The sequence below is a fragment of the Geotrypetes seraphini genome, chromosome 11, assembly GCF_902459505.1.
Source record: "Geotrypetes seraphini chromosome 11, aGeoSer1.1, whole genome shotgun sequence".
Lineage (NCBI taxonomy): Eukaryota > Metazoa > Chordata > Amphibia > Gymnophiona > Dermophiidae > Geotrypetes > Geotrypetes seraphini.
Window position 1 is genome coordinate 55,390,157 of NC_047094.1, and position 21,235 is coordinate 55,411,391.

The 21,235-nt window shown below is 40.3% G+C and overlaps 1 protein-coding gene across 13 annotated transcripts in view; it reads right to left on the reverse strand.

Moving 5' to 3' along the window:
- CAPN15 (calpain 15) overlaps positions 1–21,235 on the reverse strand; it is a 274,954-nt gene that overhangs the window by 68,814 nt on the left and 184,905 nt on the right. For all 13 annotated transcript variants that reach the window (XM_033963916.1, XM_033963911.1, XM_033963908.1 and 10 more), the window contains one exon: positions 4,319–4,527. In XM_033963916.1, coding sequence (XP_033819807.1) covers positions 4,319–4,527 — 209 coding nt within the window. The remainder of the gene's footprint in view (positions 1–4,318; positions 4,528–21,235) is intronic.

Here is a 21,235-nt window from a genome sequence, read left to right on the forward strand (position 1 = left end):
TACTTTTCATATTTTTTTCCTTTTGTTATTTTGAGTATTATGTGGTCTAACTCAGTGTTCTTCAACATTTTGACACCTATGGGCCGGCGGAAATAAAATAATTATTTTTTGGACTGGTACCAGTCTGCGGACCGGCAGTTGAAGAACACTAGGATAAGTCGTGCCCATTTCCACCCCAGACCCCGCCTCCATAATAGTATTAATTGTAACACCATTTTTTCCATTCACTTTTCATATATATATATATGAAAAGTGAATGGAAAAAATAGTGTTACAATATATATATATATACACATACATACATATATATATATATATATATATATATATATATATACACACACACAATATAATCGTATTAACAACACATAATGGTTAACCACAAAATTAAAATACACAAAGCACACTGTATGCTTTTCAACATTCATTCCTACCAGAAAACAGATAACCCCATGCAAATGCAGGACCAAAAACTAAAAGTACTAATATTTACAAACAAACCCTAACATGCAAGACTCTACAACAAGTACAACCCTAGAGGAAAAGAAACAAATGCATTTCTTCCTGAACAGACAGCAGATGTAAATCAATCACTAAATAAAAAAATAAAAGCAATCCCCTACCATTGTTGTCTCTCTCCCTCAATGTTGTGCCTTGCCTTCTGGCCTGCCCCCTGGTGTTATCTTCGGGCCGGTCCACGGTGTGATCAATACGGCATCTTCGGGCCGGCTCCCTGAGTGCTGCATTGCACAAAGCTGTGGGCAGCGGCTCCTCGTGTCTCATCTGGAAGCCTTCCCTTTGACATTGCAACGTCAGAGAGAAGGTTTCCGGTTCAGGCGCAGGACGCGCGTTGGAGCCTTTTCCCATGGCTTTGTGCACTGCAGCACTCAGGGAGCCAGCCCGAAGACGCTGCATTGATCGCATCAAGGACCAGCAGCTGAAGAACACTGTCTTCTGCTTGATGGAAGTGCCAGCCCTGTGGGCTGGCAGAAAATTTCTGCAGACTGGCACCGGTCCAAGGACCGGCGGTTGAAGAACACTGGTCTAACTTATGTAGTCCTTCCCTCTCTTGCACTGCAGTATATGTATATCCATATATAACAGAAGATAAACTGCCAACTCCTCTATCTCCTGGTCTTTCTTCTTCTCTCTGCTTCCTGGCCTGATTTTCAGTGCTCTTGATCTGCAGTGTGACAACCCTATCTTCTAACAGTATATCATTGGTTAGCCTCTCTTGTTACTCTGGCTCTTTTTTCACCTTCTTCTGGTCTCATTCTAGATTTGCCCCCCCCCCCTTTCTGCATTATCTTTCAGCTGTTTTAAGGTACCTCTACTGAAGATACTTCTATTCTTTAGATCTGAAGAATTAGTGTTCTTAAATTTGCATCACTTCCCTTTTGAAGCTTTTCCTTTAATACATTTGATTTTCTCCCAGTTTCTGGCAAGCTCGCTTTATATATTACAGTAAAACCTTGGTTTGCGAGCATAATTCATTCCAGAAGCATGCTTGTAATCCAAAGCACTCGTATATTAAAGCAAATTTCCCCAAAGGAAATAATGGAAACTCAGACGATTCGTTCCACAACCCAAACGATTCGTTCCAATTTAATCTTAACACAATTTGATGCAAAATACTATATGTACTTGTATTGCAAGACCTCGATCATTTAGAACAGTCACTACACTCTTGCAGTGTCAGAGAAAGAAGAACCATCGGCTCAGTTGTGATGTGTGTATACTGTATGTACTTGTATTGCAAGACATTGCTTGTATATCAAGTTAAAATTTAATAAAATGTTTTGCTTGCAAAACACTTGCAAACCAAGTTACTTGCAATCCAAGGTTTTACTGTATTTAGATTTATATATAAAGTTTATGGTATTAAAATAGCAGAATATCTCTTTTTTTATCTTCAGCAGTTATCTAACTGAAGTTAATCCTCTTAATTTTTACATTAGTTTCTGTCCCTCCCTAAAGTGGGTCCATAAACAATGGCTAGATTCACTAAGCCCACTTCATCTTTCTGGTTCGTGTCCGGACGCCCAATTCACAACACGTCCTCATGCTAATTAGGCCGATAGAAGGCATGCCTCCAACCGACCACGCGGATCGCAGAAGAGCGATCCTAACGCATGCACAGACCATCTTATTTGCTTGTAGATGGTCTGCGCCTGCGCTTGCCCTCCATAGCAACTTTTCTTTTTTAACTGGAACTCTCCTGCAATTGCCGCCCCGGTTTCAGTGTGAGCCCGGTTTTAACCCATGAGTTTAAAGAGGGGCTGCATTGCAGCATGAACATGCCATAGTGCAGCCCCACTTTAAACCCACGGGTTAAAACCCTGACCAAAGAAACGAGCGGATCTTGGTGGGAAGATTTCTGCTTAGCAATGCAAACGCCCATTTGCTTTCTCTCTCACAAGGGCTCACGGACTGTTCGCTCCAATTTAATCTCAGCCAAACCTGCCCTGCTCGATTTCAATGCCAGGAACCAGAAAGAAGCCTCACTTACCCAACCAGGAACCAAAACAACATGTGTCATCCCCTCTTCCTGGCTGCTATTTCCGTTGCTGTCGTCTCTAACCGGGCTTGTCACCTGGCGATAACATTACTCCTTATACACGGAAGCAGGCGGTATCCCACGGGTAACGGCACGGAACGGTGTCCACTGTGCAGGGTGGTTGCTTTGGGGGAAGTATGGGATGTCACGGCTGCAGAGCAGAATAGGGCGGTATGTATGAGGGAACTGATTTCAGGGCTGCAGGACATTCGGCAAGGACATGAGCGACTGGTCCTTAGCAGTCGCTTCTTTTGTGATCGGCCAGCCCAGTCGGTGTTCCTTACTTTTTTTGTGAATCGCTGCCTTCCTACTTTTGGATGCCCTTCCCCTCATTTGTATGTGCGGATCGGAATCTGATCGGAAGGCAGGTTAGTGAATCGAGTCCAAGTCGCTAAGTGGCTGGGACTTGATCGGTGGGTGGGCTTAATTAATCTAGCCCCAAGTTTGCCATAGCCTTTACGAGAAGACTTAGGAGTGTTATCTTTATCTTCTTTTTGCACTATTACTACTACCCTTATTCGTTCAAGTACTTTTTATCCTGGGTGACATATGGCAAGAATGACATTTTGGCCTTCCCATCATACTTCAATTGTAAGAGTTGTCTTGCTACGATTTAGTATAGAAATTATACAACAAAATAACCATGTCAAGACCTGGAAAGAGAAATTTATTCTCTACCTCCCTAGAAAACAGCAGCAATGGACCAACATCTCTGCAGTCCACTCTGCAGAGCGAGGTCTTGCAATACAAGTACATGCACATGCTGCTTGGAATACATTGATGAGATGACCAGATTGCTGTTTACACATACAAACATCTGAAATGTATTAGGGTAAGTCCATTTCCCTAGTGTGCAGAATCTTGGCTGAAGGACGATGAAGGCAAATACATTTGATTTTATAACACAGGCATGAAAAACCCACTGATAATTTTCTTTCCTAGGATAACATGTCAAACATTTTGGTTAAGTTTAAATATAAGGGAGGGGGGAGGGGGAAGGGGGATAGGACTTGTATTCTGCCTTTTTGTGGTTACACATTCAAAGCGGTTTATTTATTTGTTTATTTAAAAAATTTCTATACCTTTTAAAACTAAACGGTTTATATAATTTACATGCATAATTTTATAAAAACATGATAAAACAAACACACAAACAATCATCAGGAATCATATCTACAAACTAATACCATAGCTTATATAGGTTTACATTTATACAGGTACTTATTTTGTACCTGGGGCAATGGAGGATTAAGTGACTTGCCCAGGGTCACAAGGAGCAGTGCTGGGATCGATCCCACAACCTCAGGGTGCTGAGACAGACCACTCTATCACTAGGCCACTCCTCATCTCCTGGTCTGAGCCAGGAGTTCAGGATGATCCATCTTTAGTCTTTTCACTAAGACTGAGAACTTGTGTAATAGAGAGGTTTATTGCTCTGCCACCTCTTCTTCCATAGCTCCCAGAAGCATAAGGCTGTCTGGCAACACCCTTCTGTTAAAAAAGCAGACAAAAAAGGCATCTTCTCAATCTACCTGCTCATCTAATTAAGAATACAATTCAGGCAGAGAGCAGGAAAAGGCCAGGGGTCGGCAAACAAAAGGGAAATCAGACCTGTAATGTGACAAGTGATAGATGTATAAGGGCAAAACTGTGTGAAGAGTGGATCTCTACTGAGACATAGTTGAGTGACATATTTCAAGCAGTGCTGTGTAGAACAGAAGGATGTAGATAACGCTTGTTGAAGGCTAGGTCCAATCTTACCAGCAGTTTCCCAGCAGACCCTGCAGGATGTCTGATGGCCGAGGCGTTCGGAACACTGTCCACTTAACTGTGCGATCTTTGAAGACGCTGCAGTTAATTTCCTGGGGTCGTAGCCATTGCTTCACTCTGAGCTGCACACTGTCACCCTCAGGAAACCCCACAGACTTTGGTCCTGGGGGAAAGCTGTCATCCACAAAATTTACCTTGTTCTGGAAAAAAGCAAGAGAGAGATTAATCCCCAGCAAGACCAGTTCTCAAAATAACCTTAAAATTTAAGGCAGCAGAACAAATAAGACAAAATTCTTTTTATTTCTATAAAATTTCTAAGGCAAATATCCCCTTTAGAAAAAGTTAGGATGCCCTCCTATTTGAACTGCCACCTTAAAGGGATTGGGACTTATATACTGCCTTTCTGTAGTTTTACAAACACATTCAAAGTGGTTTACATACAGGTTACTTCAAGCATTTTCTCTATCTGTCCTGGTGGGCTCACAATCTATCTAATGTATCTGGGGCAGTGGAGGATTAAGTGACTTGCCAGGGTTACAAACAAGAATTTTACACTATCATTTGAAAAGCACAGCTGCTTATCTGTAATTGAGGTTCTCTATACACAGCAGGGAAATGTAGCCATGACTAGTGGTGACATTCCTCAATGAGGGAAGTCATGTAGATAATAAGCAAGCTTGTTTTATTTAAAGATACACACTTCTTTTGCATATGAGTCCCCACAACAATCTGTATCATAGCTCCAAGTAAGGAGCCTTTGAGTGAGGTTGGGGGAAGGGAGAGTGTGGCTGGGGAAACTTGTGCAATCAACAACCTGCTACATACAAACTATAAGGACAGGACAGAGAAAGAGAGACAAGGATGTCAGATAAAGATGGGTAGATAGAATGGTAATGCTTAGAAAAGGAAAGAATAAGTAAAAAGGGAAGTGCAGACAATGGACACAATTAATTCTTAACACAAACTGCAGGGTGGCAACTCCCAGATTTATTACTATAAAAACAACAGTCTGCAGTCAAAGCTATAAATAACTGGCTGGAGTCGGAGCCAGAGAAACAATATAGGCTGCAGGAAAAAAAGCAAAGATATTTACCTGTAGCAGATGTTCTCCGAAGACAGCAGGCATATATTCTCACATATGGGTGACAACATCCACAGAACCAGGTATGGACATTACCAAGTGCACTGTCACTTTAAATCTTTAGGCAATGCCGATAACGTATGTGCGCCGATGTCAATTTGCAGGACCATCAGTTCAGTAACAAAGCTATGAAATCAACTAGGTGTGGTAGTCAGATTTTGAGAATATATGCTCGCTGTCTTCAGAGAACACCTGCTACAGGTAAGTATCTTTGCTTTCTCCAAGGACAAGCAGGCATAATATTTTCACATGTGGGACTCCCAAGTTGCCAGGATCATAACTCTGGCCAAGGATAATGGATATATAAACATGAGCCTGGTAAAACCCAAGAGGTTTGGAGTAGAGAATGACACAGGGACAAATTTTCCCTGCCTCGTGGAATCTCTTTATCCCCATCCCATCCCTGCGAGCTCTGTCCCTGTCCCATGCCTGCAAACTCTATCTTCATCTGCACAAGACTCGAACACTTTAAAATCATAAGTGTTCAAGGCTTGTGTGGTTAAGGCAGAGCTTGCAGGAATGGGACAGAACTTGTGGGGGACGGGGACAAATTTTAAAGTGTTCGAGGCTTGTACAGATGAGCAGGAATAGGGACGGGACAGGGATAGAGAGAATCCATAGGGATGGGGAAAATTTGTCCATGTGTCATTCTCTACTCCAAACCTCTTGGCTTTTCCAAGCTCATGTTTATATATCCATTATCCTCATCCAGAGTCTTGATCCTGGCAACTTGAGAGTCCCACATGGAAGAATAATATGCTTGCTTGTCCTTGGAAAAAGCAAAGTTACTTACCTTTAGCAGGTGTTCTCCAAGGACAGCAGGCACATATTCTCACAATCTGACCACCACCGCTAGTTGGTTTCTTAGCTTTGTTACTGAACTGATGGTCCTGTGAACTGTTGTCAGGTGGGAAGGCACCGGTACATGCAAATTTGTCCCTGTGTCATTCTCTGGTTAGGAGGGAAAGTTGATGCTTAGGAAGTAAAAAAATTCTGCAGAACTACTTGTCCGAACCAACTATCTCTTCTGGAGTTTTGTTCTAAACAGTAATGGAAAGTAAAGATATGAATTAAGGACCAAGTAGCCGCCTCGCAAATGTCAAAGATGCAGAACTGAAAAGAGCTACCAAGGCAGCCGTAGCTCACACACTGTGGGCTGTTACACGGCCTTGTAGCATCAGTCCAGCCTGAGTATACATGAAGGAAATTCAGTCCACTAGCCAAGTGGGGATGGTTCTCTTGGTAACAGGAACTCTTAAGTCTGTTAGGGTTAAAAGCTACAAAGAGTTGGAAGGATCTTCTGTGAGGTTTAGTCCTGTCCAGGGAGTGTGCCAGAGAACGTTTGCAGTCCAAAGCGTGAACAGCAGCTTCCCCCAGGATGGAAACGTAGCTTTGGAAACAGGCAGAACTGTGGAATTCTGACACAACTTGGGTAGGAATCTTGGATGAGCTTGAAGCACTACTCTGTTTTGGTAGAATCTTGTGTAGGGAGGCTCCAACACAAGAGATTGAAGTTCACTCACACGGCGTGCAGAGGTGATGGCAATGAGGAAAATGACTTTCCAAGTGAGAAGGTTGAGAGAGAAAGATGTAAGCAGCTCAAAGAAAGACTTCATAAGAGCAGATAGTACCATATTAAGATCTGGTGGTTTCCTGTGGAATAGGACTTTAATGAAATTGGCTACTAAGGGATGTACAGACAGATGTTTCTTGTCCAAGAGAGTGAAACACACTAATACCACTAAGATGCACTCAAACCTAACTGGTTTTTTGTCCAAATTACAGAGGTGGTGAAGGTAGTCTAGTATGGATAGAAGTGGACATATGATGGGTTCCAGAGAATGCAATACACACCAGGAAGAAAATCATGCCCATTTGAAGTGGTGACAGCGCTGAGTGGAAGGTTTTCTAGACACTTCAATGATAGCAGATACTACAGCCAAGAGGGAGAAAGCATTTACTTAAGTTGGTAAAGGAAACCACATAGTTAGTGTTAATGAGCAGGGGTGGAGGGATTCCTTGTTCTGCGTTAGCAGGGTTGGAAATAGTTGCAGCTTGCATGGTTTCTTGATCGAGAGCTCTAGTAGTGAAAACCAATCCTGGTATAGACAAAGCGGTGCTACAAGTATCATGGTGTCTCAATCTTGGCAGTAGAGTTTTCTCAATGAAAGGTATCGGAGGAGATGTGTAGAGGAATCTTCTCCACCCCCACATGAATGAGGAAGGCATCAGGTACAATGTGATTGGGGTATAGAGTCTGGAACAGAATTATGGAAGTTTGTTGTTCTGGGGCGAAGCATTCCCCATTTGGAGAAAATCTGACAAAAGATGGTTTTTGCCAAGACACTCTGCTTCCCTGCTCCAAGAAGTATGTTGTGAGCAGTTGCCCAACTCTAAATCTTAATTACTTCCATGCAAAGGGGGGTGAGATCCTGTTCCCCCTTGTTTGTTCAGACAGAACATGGGAACTTGATTGTCTGTATGGACAAGGACTACCTGTTGTAAGAGATGATCCTAGAATGTTTTGAGAAGATTGATATGGAGGATTTTGCTCAGGGTTGGACCATATAATCCTAGAGTGTGGAAGCTCTCCAGATGAATATCCCACCCTAACATCGAAGCATCTGTAGTTAGGAGTTTTTGATGGCAGCAAGGTTGGAAGGGAAGATCTTAAGTGACATTGTAAGGAATCATCCATCATTAGAGAGTGACAGAGGTCTATTACTTGGATTGGAGCAGACCAGTGATAACACAAAAGAAACTTGCACCCAGGGTGGAGGTACCCAACATGGCCATGCCATGTACACTCTCTCTGGCATAGCTACACTTTGTGCCCTCGATGCACCCTTCCTCTTGCCCTGCCCCCTGAGCATTATCTCTTTCCTGCTGTTTGCATCAGCCTCATCCTTCCTGCTGACATCACTTCCTGATCCATGTGAACAGAAAGTGACATCAGAGAGAGGAATGAGGCCAACATTGAGCAGCAGGTATGAGATGCTGCTTGAGGCCACTAAAGATTAGAAAAAGTAGTGGGGGGAGGGGGCCCGAAAGAGTGATGGGGAGGGTAAGAGGAAAGGTGCTGGTGTCCCTGCTAAGGGTCACCCAGGGTGGTCTGCCCCCTTATTACGCCAATGGAGAAGACAGATGTCCTGTGGCTTGAAACCACTGGGTCAACAGGGTCCATTGTGGAACTCTGATGTGAAGACATGCCAATAAATTAACATGTACCATCAAGCCATGTGACCGAGAAGGCATAACAACTGACGTGCAGAAGTGCATCGAAGGATGCGTGACATAGGTGAATGAAATTGTCTAGTCACAGCTTTGGTAGAAAAGCTCAAATCTGAATTATATCCAAGAGAGCTCCTATAAACTTCCATGTCTGAGAAGGGTGCAGATGTGACTTTTGGTAGTTGATGGTAAACTCATGCAGCTACAGGAGATGAACTGTAGTCCTGAAGAGGTGCTGAGTGAGGACCTGCTAAGGGGAAGAAAAACTTTGTTGGCATATCTTACATGTTGGCATTCAGACTTGGGAAAGGTAAACTTGAGCTTCAGTAGGTAATATTATTGTTTCTTACTTTTTTAGTTACTCTGTTTTGGGTTGTTGGTTTTTTTTTTTTTTTTTAGCAAAGTTGGTATAGATAAAAGTGTAACCTTTAAAGTCTCCATTAGGATTTTATATAAAAAGTGTTTTAGGCTAGATTATTATTTTAGGTTGCATTTCAGAGCATAAGAACATCAGTTTAGAGCACAGATAGTAGTTGAGGAAAGCCTCTGCTTAGTGTTTAACATTAGTTTAAAGTACAACTTAAGTCTCTAAAAAAGCATAGAAATCTCTATTAATAAAAACTAGTGTTCAAAGTAGAATCACGTTTCTGTTTATCTGTTTGAGATTATTTGCTAGCTAAAGTAGCCCTACAGAGTACATTTTTGCAAAAGTCTGAAAATTAGAAGTTTCTGTTAGGAAGTTAGAAACTGCTTTATTGTTTAGTTACTTTTCAATTAAAATCATAGAACCTGATTAAAGGGAAAAGTAAAAAGGGCAGAATAAGTGCAGGGTGACATCACTTTAGAAGCACAACTACAAAAAAGTTAATCCAGAATTCAGCTGGTTGAGTGGAAGGCGACAGAGGGTAATGGTCAATGGACATCACTCTGAGGAAAGGATATTACTAGTGGTGTGCCACAAGTTCAGTTCTTGGGCCTGTTCTTTTTAACATTTTTCTAAGAGATATTGCGAAGAGCTGTCTGGTAAGATTTGCCTCTTTGCGGATGATATCAATCTGAAATAGACACCCCTGATGGTGTGGATAACATGAAGATAGACCTAGTGATGCTTGAGAAATGGTCCAGAATTTGTCAGCTAAAATTTAATGCTAAGAAATGCAAGGTCATGCATTTGGGCTGTAAAAACCCAAGGGAATGGTACAGTTTAGTGGGTGAAGAACTTCTGTGGACATAAGAAGAGTGGGACTTAGGTGTGATAATATGTGATGATCTTAAGGTGGCCAAACTTGGTGAAAAGGTGATGGCAAAAGCTAGAAGGATGCTTGGGTGTACAGGGACAGGAATGACCAGTTGGAAAAAAGAGGTATTGATGCCCCTTTATAAGACCCCACTTAGAATATTGTGTACAATTCTGGAGACTGCACCTTCAAAAAGATATAAACAGGATGAAGTTGATCCGGAGGAAGTCTACTAAAATGGTCAGTGGTATTCATCATAAAGTGTATGGGGACAGACTTAAAGATCTCAATATGTATACTTTGAAGAAATGGTTTAGCAGCCATGTTAGTCCATTCTTAAAGATAATATGTAGAAATTAGCTGCAAACTATGCCAATATATTTCACAAGACCCCACAGTCACCCACCCACATGGGAAAAACATTCAACATAAAGGGGATCATCTTCAATTGTAGTTTATATCATTCAATGCAAAATGGTATATTGGAGAAACAAGTTAGATGCTAAAGACTAGGATTAATTTACACAGATGATATATTATAAATTGCAATGCCAACCAGGATATCATCTCCATGGGACAACATTTCAGAAAAACCAGAACACTGCATCAATGATTTTATGGTTAGAATATTAAAAGGAAATCTTAAAACAATTGAGGAACGCAAGACTTTTGAGATTAAAATGATAAAACATCTTGAAACTCACCAGACAGGACTTAACAAATAAATTGTTTTTCTCTCTCATTACAAAATGTAATTTTACTGCTCTGACACCTAGATATCACCCTTCCTCATCTCCCTGTCTCCCACAATCCCCTCCATCTTCCTGTAAGACTGTTATTTGAATACCTTGATGTTTTACTTTTATATAGTGATAGCTGTCTTCATTTTCTTATCTCTATCTGAAGAAAGATTACCTTCAAAAACTAATCTAACCATGCTCTAGATCAGGCTTGTCAAACTCAATCACATAAGGGGCAGAAATCTAAAGCACAAGCTAACTCGCAGGCCAAATTTTTAAATTAAGATATTTAGTCTTAAGTACAGATCCTTCCTCACCCTGAGACACCATTCCAGCGATCCACCTGGTTATTTTCATCTCATAGATGTTACCATATTTAATCCCAACTTTATTCAAATAGTCATTCTAGGCATAGGCAGCAGAATGCTTTTTTTGTTTGGGGGGCCCGAAAGCTCTGCCCCAGACCCCACCCCCAGACTAGTACTAATTGTAATACAATTTTTCCATTCATTTTTCATATATACACACAATATAATCTTATTAACAACACATAATGATTAACCACAAAATTATACTACACAAAGCACACTGTATGCTTCTCAACACCTGGCCTTGGTCACACATGCAGAACACAGATAACCCTATATAAATATGGGACCACAAATTAAAAGTACTAATATATACAAATGAAACCTTAAGATGCAAGACTCTGCATGCAGTACAACCCCAGAAAAATAGAAACAAGTGCATTTCTTCCTGAACAGTGCAAAATATAGACAGCAGATGTAAATTCTCAAAACTGACACAATTCAATCACTAAATTGAAAATAAAATAATTTCCCCTACCTTTGTTGTCTGGTAATTTTGGTTTTCAAACCATCTTTTCCTAGTCTCTGGCTGCACTTCCTTCTGTCTGTGCTCTTGTGTATCCAGGGCCACCTTATTCGTTTGCTGTTTTTTTCTCCTTCACTTTCTGCCCTACATCCATCTTTAGCATTAACTTTTAACATTCAACTTTCTTCCATTTTTCTGATTTCTTCTCAAAATCCTATCTTTCCATGTCTTCCCTTCCCATCTATCCATGTGTACCATCTCCTCCCTCTTTCTTCTCCCTATTCCCATCTATCCATAAGAAGCATTTCTTCTTATCTCTTCCCTGCCACACCCATTGCTGTGCATCATCTCCTTCCTCTGACTCCCCTTCCCCTCCATCCCTGTGCACCATCTCATCCCTCTCCCATGTTCAGACAACTCCGTCTTCCCCCTTCCCCCTCATATGATCTGCCATCTTTCTCTTCTCCTTCCCATAGCCTGGAATCTCTCTCCTCTCTTTCCTGCAGTCTAGCATCTCTCTCTCCCTTCTTTCCCTTTCATTCTGTGGTCTGGCATCTCTCTCTCTCATTCCCATTCCAGTGGTCTGATATCTCTCTCTTCCTTTCTTCCATCACCCTTCTCCGGAATCGGATATCTTTGAGTCATCTCACCTCCCTCCCAGTGTAACATTTCTCCCTCCCCTCTACCACTTTCATGACCAACAATTATCCCTCTTCCCCATGTATACCATTTCTTTCCCTCCCACTCCACACAACTATGTCCAAGAATTTTCTTTTTCTCTTCCTTCACCCACCGGCATCATCTCTTTCCCTGCCTTCCTAACCCCAACTCCCTTCTAGCCCATGCAGCGTCTGTTCTTCTTGCTTTTACAACTCCCCCCAGCCTGTGCAGCATATCCTTCCTTCATTCCCATCCCTCCCCTCTCAACTGGATCCTACGGTATGACCTGTCTCCAGTTCACGACTCCCCAACTTACCATCACCTCGCTGATGAAATTTAAAATCTTCAGGCAGCCAACAGTGCAACAAAGCCAGCCTCCAGCCATCAACCTGCCCCAGAAGTGTTCTTTCTGCGGCACTTCCTCTTCCCGCGTAGGCAAGACGCTGCAGAAAGAACACTTCCGGGGCAGGCAGACGGCGGGAGACTGGCTTCGTTGTGCCGTTGGCTGTCCAAAGATTTTAAATTTCAGCAGCAGGGAGTTGGTAGGTGGGGGAATCAGGACTCAAGAAGGTTCCTGGAGAGGGTTTCACTACAGTGTAGTGTCAGGTGCACAGTCACCACAGGCCGCATAAAACGGCCAGGTGGGCCCACAGGCCTTGTGTTTATTAGATAGTCCAATAAAAAAGGTATCACTTGGATTCTTTTTATTTCAACATATTATACTATGGAGGAACTGTGAGAGAGGGGAGATATAATGGAGCTGTTTAAATACCCATGAGATAGGAGGACAGTGATGCTCATACTGTCACTGACTGCAGTATCCTTTGACTGATCCTGATAATTCATTGAGAAATACTACTACTCCTAGGAGAACTATGCACAACTGTGTAATGGTAAATGTGCATAGAATTCCTCTTCCCTTTAGTTAGAAAATGTTATCTGCCTATGAAGGTTCTGAGGGAAGCTCAAGATGATTTAGAACCTGATATATTGTCTGCTAAAGTTAATGAATTGGATAATTTGACTGCTTCTTTTTTTTTTCAGAGAGCGAGAGTTCTCAGGACGATATATCTGTGTTCTACCCTCCTGATATCATTGGCTTCAGAACTAGATAAGAGTATAATTATGAAAAATTACTTCAAAAAGAAAGAGTTATTGTTTTGTGGAAGGAAGATACAGATATTTCCTGATGTTTCTAAAGCAATCCAATCAAGGCGTAAGCAATTTCTTCCATTAGAGGAAACAGATTTAGTTTTAGGAGCTACTTTTATCCTAAAGTTTCCCTCTACATGCTTAATTACATTATTAGATGTAAAGTATGTTTTCTTTGAACCAGAGCAATTGGAAAGACTCTTAATAGATAGGGAAATAAGTTGATTTGATCATGAATGGTATAATAATGTTAATTAGGCCCTCAGATATGTTGTGACTTGTTAGTCCGATTTCTCTTTAGCTCTACTATTGTTTCTTCTTTCCTCCTATCTCCCTTGATGTGGACTATATTGATTTCTTGAAACAATACTGTATGGTATTTGTTTTTGTGAATTATCATTTAAAAAAAAAAAAAAATTCCCCATTCCCCTTGTCACAGGAACTAGGCGGCAATATCAGCAACAGTTGCAAGCAGGAAGTGGCAGCATTAGTATCTAAGTCTGTATCTTCAAATTAAAAGGTAGGAGGCAGTGTGGGCTGGAACACAAGAGGACTTCACTGACAGCTTGGGCACACTGGACCAGATTCTTAAAAGTGTGCCATAAGTTAGGCAGCGGTAGGCGCTCTACTGCCACCTAACTTAATTGGTTAGTTTTTAATTAGCACAATAATTGGCCATGTCATTTAAAAATGATTTACAAGTAATTATTTTTTAAATGTAGGCACCCACTAGTGCCCCAAAAAACAGCATCATGATCATATCTATGGAGGCACCTAAGGGTACCTAAGGTCAAAGTAGGCGAGATTAATACCAGAAATGAACTTAGGTGCCCTCAGTGCCTCCATAGATGCGATTCACGTCAAACACAGATGCCAGAAAAATAGGCCTCTAAAACCATGGCCTATGTTTGACAGTGGTCACGATTCTACAAATGGTGCTGTTATGTTACTGACATGCGACTGGCACCATTTTTGAGGCGCTAGCCAATAACATCACCCATTGTGCCCCCAAAAAGGATCAAGTGAGCAGCTATGGCTGTGTACAAAGCATGTCCCACATACCTTTTCTACAATTAAGGGGAAGGAGTCATCTTCGACTCATCTCTTTCCTTCTCTTTGTATATCAAACGGACTGACAAAATTTGTCACTTCTTTCTATACAATATTGCTAAAATCTGGACTTTCCTTTCTGAGTACACTGCCAAGATCTTTATCTATGCTCTTGATACTTCTCGCCTGGACTACTGCAACTTGCTTCTCACAGATCTTCCACAAAGCCATCTCTCTCCCCTTCAATCTGTTCAGAATTCACCTGTGCACCTCATTTTTTGCCAGTGTCATTATGCTCACATTACCCTTGTCCTGTAATGCTTCACTGGCTCCCTGTCCATTTTTGCATACAGTTCAAACTCCTCTTACTGACCTACAAGTGTATTCACTCTGCAGCACCTTAATTTCTCTCCTCTTTTATCTCTCCCTATACTCTGCCCCAGGAACTCCATTTGTCAGGCAAGTCTTTCTTGTCTGTTCCCTTCTCCTCTACTGCCAACTCCTGACTCCGCCCCTTCTGCCTTGCTGCACCACCTGCCTGACTTGGTAAGTTGAGCTCCGTCTCTGGTGGCATCAAAAGGAAAGAACTGGAGATACCAAATTTTCTTTTCACAAAAATTGTGTCCACTTTGTGAAAATAAAATTTGATATCTCCAGTTCTTTCCTTTTGATGCTCTATGTCGAGAACACATCTGTGGAAGATAAGTCTTGTTTCTTTTCTTTACTCTGAGACTGTTAAGAAGTTTATTGTAATAATTGAAATGATTTGCTATTTTGAAAATTTTTGAAATTAGTAAAGAACCATAGACGGTGGAGTTTTTTTATGACCAGGAATGTGTCTTCATCTTCAAATTGGTATTTGAAGTTGGAATGTCCATAGGATTGGCGTTATGAGCTAAATCCAATGTGACACTAAAGTCTTTTTCTTCACTGTCTTTTGATTCTACATAGTCCCTCTCACAAGCAAATTTCTTTTTGAATGCAATATTTGGCTTTTTGATATAGAAAAATGGAACATTAGCTTAACATCACACAATACTGCTATGTCACTTAGCACCTTGGCTTTCATAGTGCACTGCAAGATGTTCTACCATTTTCTCTTTCCAATTTTTGCTCCCCCACCTTTCACTCACATCCTGTCCACAGAAGCATCATCACCACAATAAATTTATACATAATACAACCAAGAAATATTTATTATATAGAACAGCATATATAAGAAAACAAAAGGACAGGAAAAACAATCAGACCAAGATCCAAGCTATCATGAAATGTATCACAACTCATGATACTAAGAGGTTAGATAAAAGAAGGCGCACAGCATTCCCATACTTTGCTGTCAGCAACACAGAAAATAATTTTAGAGATAATGTTTAAATTATTTCACTGTCTAGGTCTAATTAATATGGAGTGGTGGGTTGTTGTTTTGTTTTTTTTCAGTTTCCTACTGCTCTAGTAGGTTTCAGTTTAAATTGGAACAGCCTCTTTCGGGATAAAGTGCCATAAGCCTTCATCTGTGAAAGAGTAGCTTAATGATTAGAACAATGGGCTCAAAGCCAGAGTTCAAATCCTACTGATGCTTCTTCTGACCTTTATCAAGTCAATTCCCTCTCTGACGCCTCAAGTAGAAAACTAGACACATATACCAATCTGTTGTGGCAATAATGTCTGTTAACTGGCAATAACAGCTTAATGTAGGTTTTTTATTTTTAACTGCAATATACAGTAAATTAAATGAGTTGCAAAACACACAACCACAGAAATATATGCAAAGCAGTTCATTTTATGCAAAATGAATAATTCAGCAAATAGTGTCACATGAACTGTGGTTACCATATGACTGAGCAACACTATGAGAAAGTGACCCGAGGAACTTGTTCTGCTCATAAGATTCCTGGTGATCCTTATCAAAGTATCTATTCTGTAATACAAAGTAAAAGTTTTTTCCCACCTGGATATCTATTAGGGCTCCACTGTACTGATATGGCTGGCTTAACAAACAGGCAGGCTGGACAGATACCTAGGATAGCAGTTGCAGTTAAAGCAAAACAACAGGTCCTGACAGAAAAAAATCCCTGTAGCCATCAGCAAACTTATCTGAAAAGGACTGACAATTTCAAACAGCCTATTTACACAAATATATCCCTCAGTTCCTTTTAGGCATCTTTGCACATTGAGTAACAAGTTTTCTGTGTCTCGATCGGTTGCAGTGGTTTCTGTCTCTTCCCAGGTAATACACAGATCCTTCTTGAGTGTGCTTCTCCGGATCAGGTTCACTCTTCCTCTTCTTCTCAATCCACCAGTGGGTCTCTATTTTAGTGCTACTTTGGGATGACCCAGACACATGGATTTTGGAAACTATATTGTATATATATAAAATAAGGACAAAGTTTAATATGGAGAAGCATGAAGTCCAAGTAATTCTGGAGTGGTGTTGGAGTAATTTCAAAGGGAAGGCCTTGGGTCCTGAAAGTTATTTGAAAGGGGGATGCAGGCTGAAGATTAGCCTAGGGCAGTGGTTCTCAACCCTGTCCTGGGGTACCCCCAGCCAATCAGGTTTTCAGGATATAATTAATGAATACGCATGAGAGAGATTTGCATATAATGGAGGAGACAGGCATGCAAATCTCTCTCATGCATATTCATGAATCACAAAACAATTAGAGAAGAAGCATAACTTAGCATAAATACATAATTTATTATATCACATTCAACTATGTTTCATTATCATTACATTTATCCAGAATGAATCCACTCTCTAATCCCAATAATAAAACTTAATTTCTGAGAGCTACCCACAGCTCTCTAGAAAACCTGGAACCTGTTGTCAGTCCAATGTTCTGGTTGTTCAAATGCATTTCATATGCTCTTGATTTTAATTGTACTCCCTGAATCCAAATCCAGTAGAAAATATATTGAAGCAATGCTGAAATTTAGCTTTCAAATGTGTCATCCAAACTGTACCAGCCAGCCCAACACATAGCACTGCTTTTCACACATTGGTGTCATCAGGAGCTGAAGCCGCACCAGGTTTTCAAATCCCAAATACCCTTTCATTTTGTCATGGAGCTGCTACTGCAGGGGCTCAAAAGCCTTTGCCCCCACTCCAAAGGATCAATCAGGCATGAAGGCTTTTGAGCCCCTGCAGTAACAGCTCCATGACAAAATGAAAGGGTATTTGGGATTTGAAAACCTGATGCGGCTTCAGCTCCTGATGACACCAATGTGTGAAAAGCAGTGCTCTGTGTTGGGCTGGCTGGTACAGTTTGGATGACACATTTGAAAGCTAAATTTCAGCATTGCTTCAATATATTTTCTACTGGATTTGGATTCAGGGAGTACGATTAAAATCAAAAACATATGAAATACAATTGAACAACCAGAACATTGGACTGACAACAGGTTCCAGGTTTTCTAGAGAGCTGTGGGTAGCTCTCAGAAATTAAGTTTTATTATTGGGATTAGAGAGTGGATTCTTTCTGGATAAATGTAGTGGTAATGAAACATAGCTGAATGTGATATAATAAATTATGCATTTATGCTAAGTTATGCTTCTTTTCTAATTGTTTTGTGATTCAGATCTGTGGGGTGGGGAAGTTTTTTGTAATTGTCCTGCTATATATTAGTCAATGCATATTCATGAGGAATATCCTGAAATCCTGACTAGCTGGGGGTCCCCCAAGATACGGTTGAAAACCACTGGCTTAGGACACTTAATACTTTTCTATTATCCCTGTTTTGCTTGAGTTATTGTAATGGTTGAAAGGCTGATTTTGGATAGCTTTTCACAAAACTCAGGGAACTCTATAAACTTAACTGTCATTTGAAGAGACTGTATGGCCTCTTTAGAAGACTAGCACTTCTCCATCTAAGATTCTAGGTAAAATTTTATAAGTACAAATTTTTATTTTCTTCAATGGAACATAGCTGCTGCCAACAAACATTTTGTGAAAACTCTCAAGACTGCTGACAGTTGAAAGGGTGGTGAATTCCTTTCATTATGAAACAGAGAAGCTTCTTCAGCAGGAGATGAATCAACATGTGAGTACATACATATTTGAGATCCAGGGATCATAAGCAGTCTTTCATATTCAGAAGAGGAAGACTAGTGTTCACAGAACTGACTTTGAACATTTCCAGAAATATAAATTTGTTCAGTTCTCTCAGGTCTTAGATTGTCTCATACTTCCCAACTTCTACAGCATTAAGAAATACTCTGAGTAGAAGCCCTTGCTGACTTCTGGCTCTGAAACCTGTTCCACTACTTTTGTCAAATTAAAGATTCTTTCTCCTGCAGCACAACCTTATATAATTGGCCCAGTGAGAAGGTAGGGATGGGATGATCAGATGGGATCTGAATGAAATGTAGGCAATATCCTTTATTTATTATCTTTAACTTTAATACCCATTTATCATTTGCTATCAAAAGCCTTGTTGAATAACTAAGCCTTATTCCTACTGCAAGGAATGCATGAAAGTTCCCTGGAAGGCTGGCTATGCTATCCATTCTCAAAATATGAAGAAGTTTTAGGCTGTCAGTAGAGAATGACGTGAGGACAAATTTGTCCTCGTCCCCCACGGGATATATTCCCAAACCCATCCCGGCGCCATTCCTGCAAGCTCTGCCCTCATCTGCACAAGCCTCGAACACTTTAAAGTGTTTAAGGCTTCTGCAGAGAACAGAGCTTGCAGGGTTGGGGCAGGGCCAGGGAAGTTTGTCCATGTGTCACAGACATTTGAACTGTGGGCTTTCTCCTGTCCCTTTGATGAGGAATTTGAAGCTGCTGCTCTTGCCTTTAACTTGGAAACTGCCTCTTGATGAAGTGGACTATACAACTTACTCCTGGCAGAATTCTGTGGAAAAATTTGAAAGTTCTGCACACAATATTTTAAAATTCTGCAAAATTTAATTGAAATGTTTTGCATTTTATTCCTCCATCATTAGGCCTGAAATTCCTTCCTGCCTTTTCCTTTTTCAGGCTCCAGCATCATCTGTGCCCTTTCTCACGCCATCTGCCATTCTGTCTCCTTCTAAAACAATATGCTTGATTCTATGAAAATGTACATTCACATTTAAATGATATTTAAAAAATGAAAGAAAAAGGATCTCATGAGGTCCAAAACCATAGACTAACTGTCTATTGGTCATCAATGGAGTATGGTGTCTTTTATTGATCCTTAGAAACCTTCAAGAAAATGTTTATTCTCTTAAATTTTCAATAAAGTGTATGATCCCTTTCAGAAAAACTTTTTATATTTATATATACATTCAATTGTGAAAAAAACTGTCAAAATTGACCTTTTCAAACAAAATGAAATATCTCATTGATTTATCATATTGGTATACAATGTACATGGCTCATGGAGAGTATCAAGCAGAGCCAAAAACTTTGCTTAGACTTTCTTAGAAAATTCTGACAAAGAAGAATATAGCAGTTGCAGAAATTTCCACTATCACAACCTACTAGCGATGTTGGGCTGTATACTAATTAATTCAATAAACAGCCTGTTTCACTCTAACAAAATCCATTAAGGGAGCGACACTTATCTTTGTCAAAGAAAACTCTGCTCTCTCCAAACAGCGTGACAACCAACGGGAACCATTTCACCTATTAGGGCTTCTTCTGGGTTAGTGCCGTTCAAGTTGTGATAGTGGACATTTCTGCAACTGCTACATTTTTCTTGTCGGGATTTTCTATGAAAGTCTAAGCAAAGTTTTTGGCTCTGCTTGAAACTCTCCATGAGCGTGTACTATACATTGTGTGCCAACGTGATAAATCAATTAGATATTTTATTTTGTTTTACAAAGTCTATTTTGACAAAAGTTTTTTTCACAACTCGTATATAAAAAGTTTTTCTGAAAGGAATCATACACTTTAAAAGATATATAAAAATTTAAAAGATATATAAAAATTTTCTTGAAGGTTTTTAAGGATCAATGAAAGACACCATACTCCATTGATGACCAACAGACAGTTATTAGTCTATGGTTTTGGACCTCTCAGATCCTTTTTCTTTCATTTTTTAACATATCATTTAACACCATGATATGTGAATGTGCCTTTTCATAGAATCAAACAAATAGGGGCAATAAGCTTAAATCATTCAAAAATCGAGTGATTAAAGAGGATATCTTGGATGCAGCAAAAAAATCACTCTTAATGGTATTTATAAATGTACTGTATCATTGATACATGAACTGTTGGTAAACTTTATGCTCAGAATCATGGAGGCAATAACTGGGGAAAACCCCGACACTATTGCCTCACCGCCCAATCATCGCATACTCAAAAAAGGAATTGAGAGGGACTTCAAATGTATAAATTTGTAAAGTCGTGTGCCACTTGGGCTACACTTGGTTACTTGTGTATGCCTATAATTTAAATATGAACAGCAAACTTATCTTATAGCTTGCAGGTTCCGACATGCCACATTTCGTTCCTGCTTCAGGGAACCAACGATGATTTACAAAAAGTTTCTAATGACAGGCGTGATTGACTCAAAAGATAGAATGTGTCTCACATATTCAGCGAAAAACAATTCGCAAAGCTTCATCAGTTAAATATCTGCCCCATGGAAGTCCGCTTTTGGAGTCCTTCAGGGTTCCCCTTTGTCTCCATTACTTTTCAATGTTTATATGACCTCATTAATAATAATAATAATAATAATAACTTAATTTTTATATACCGCAATACCAAACAGTTCAGAGCAGTTTACAGAGAAAGAGAGACTGTATATAGATAGCGATATTAAAAAAGCCTTTCAATTTTTCCTGGAAGTGTTTTAGAAGTACGTCATGATAGAAATGGAGTCAGAGAAATTTGTCAAAGAGATTTAGCTTGACTGCCTTCGAATCCGTATT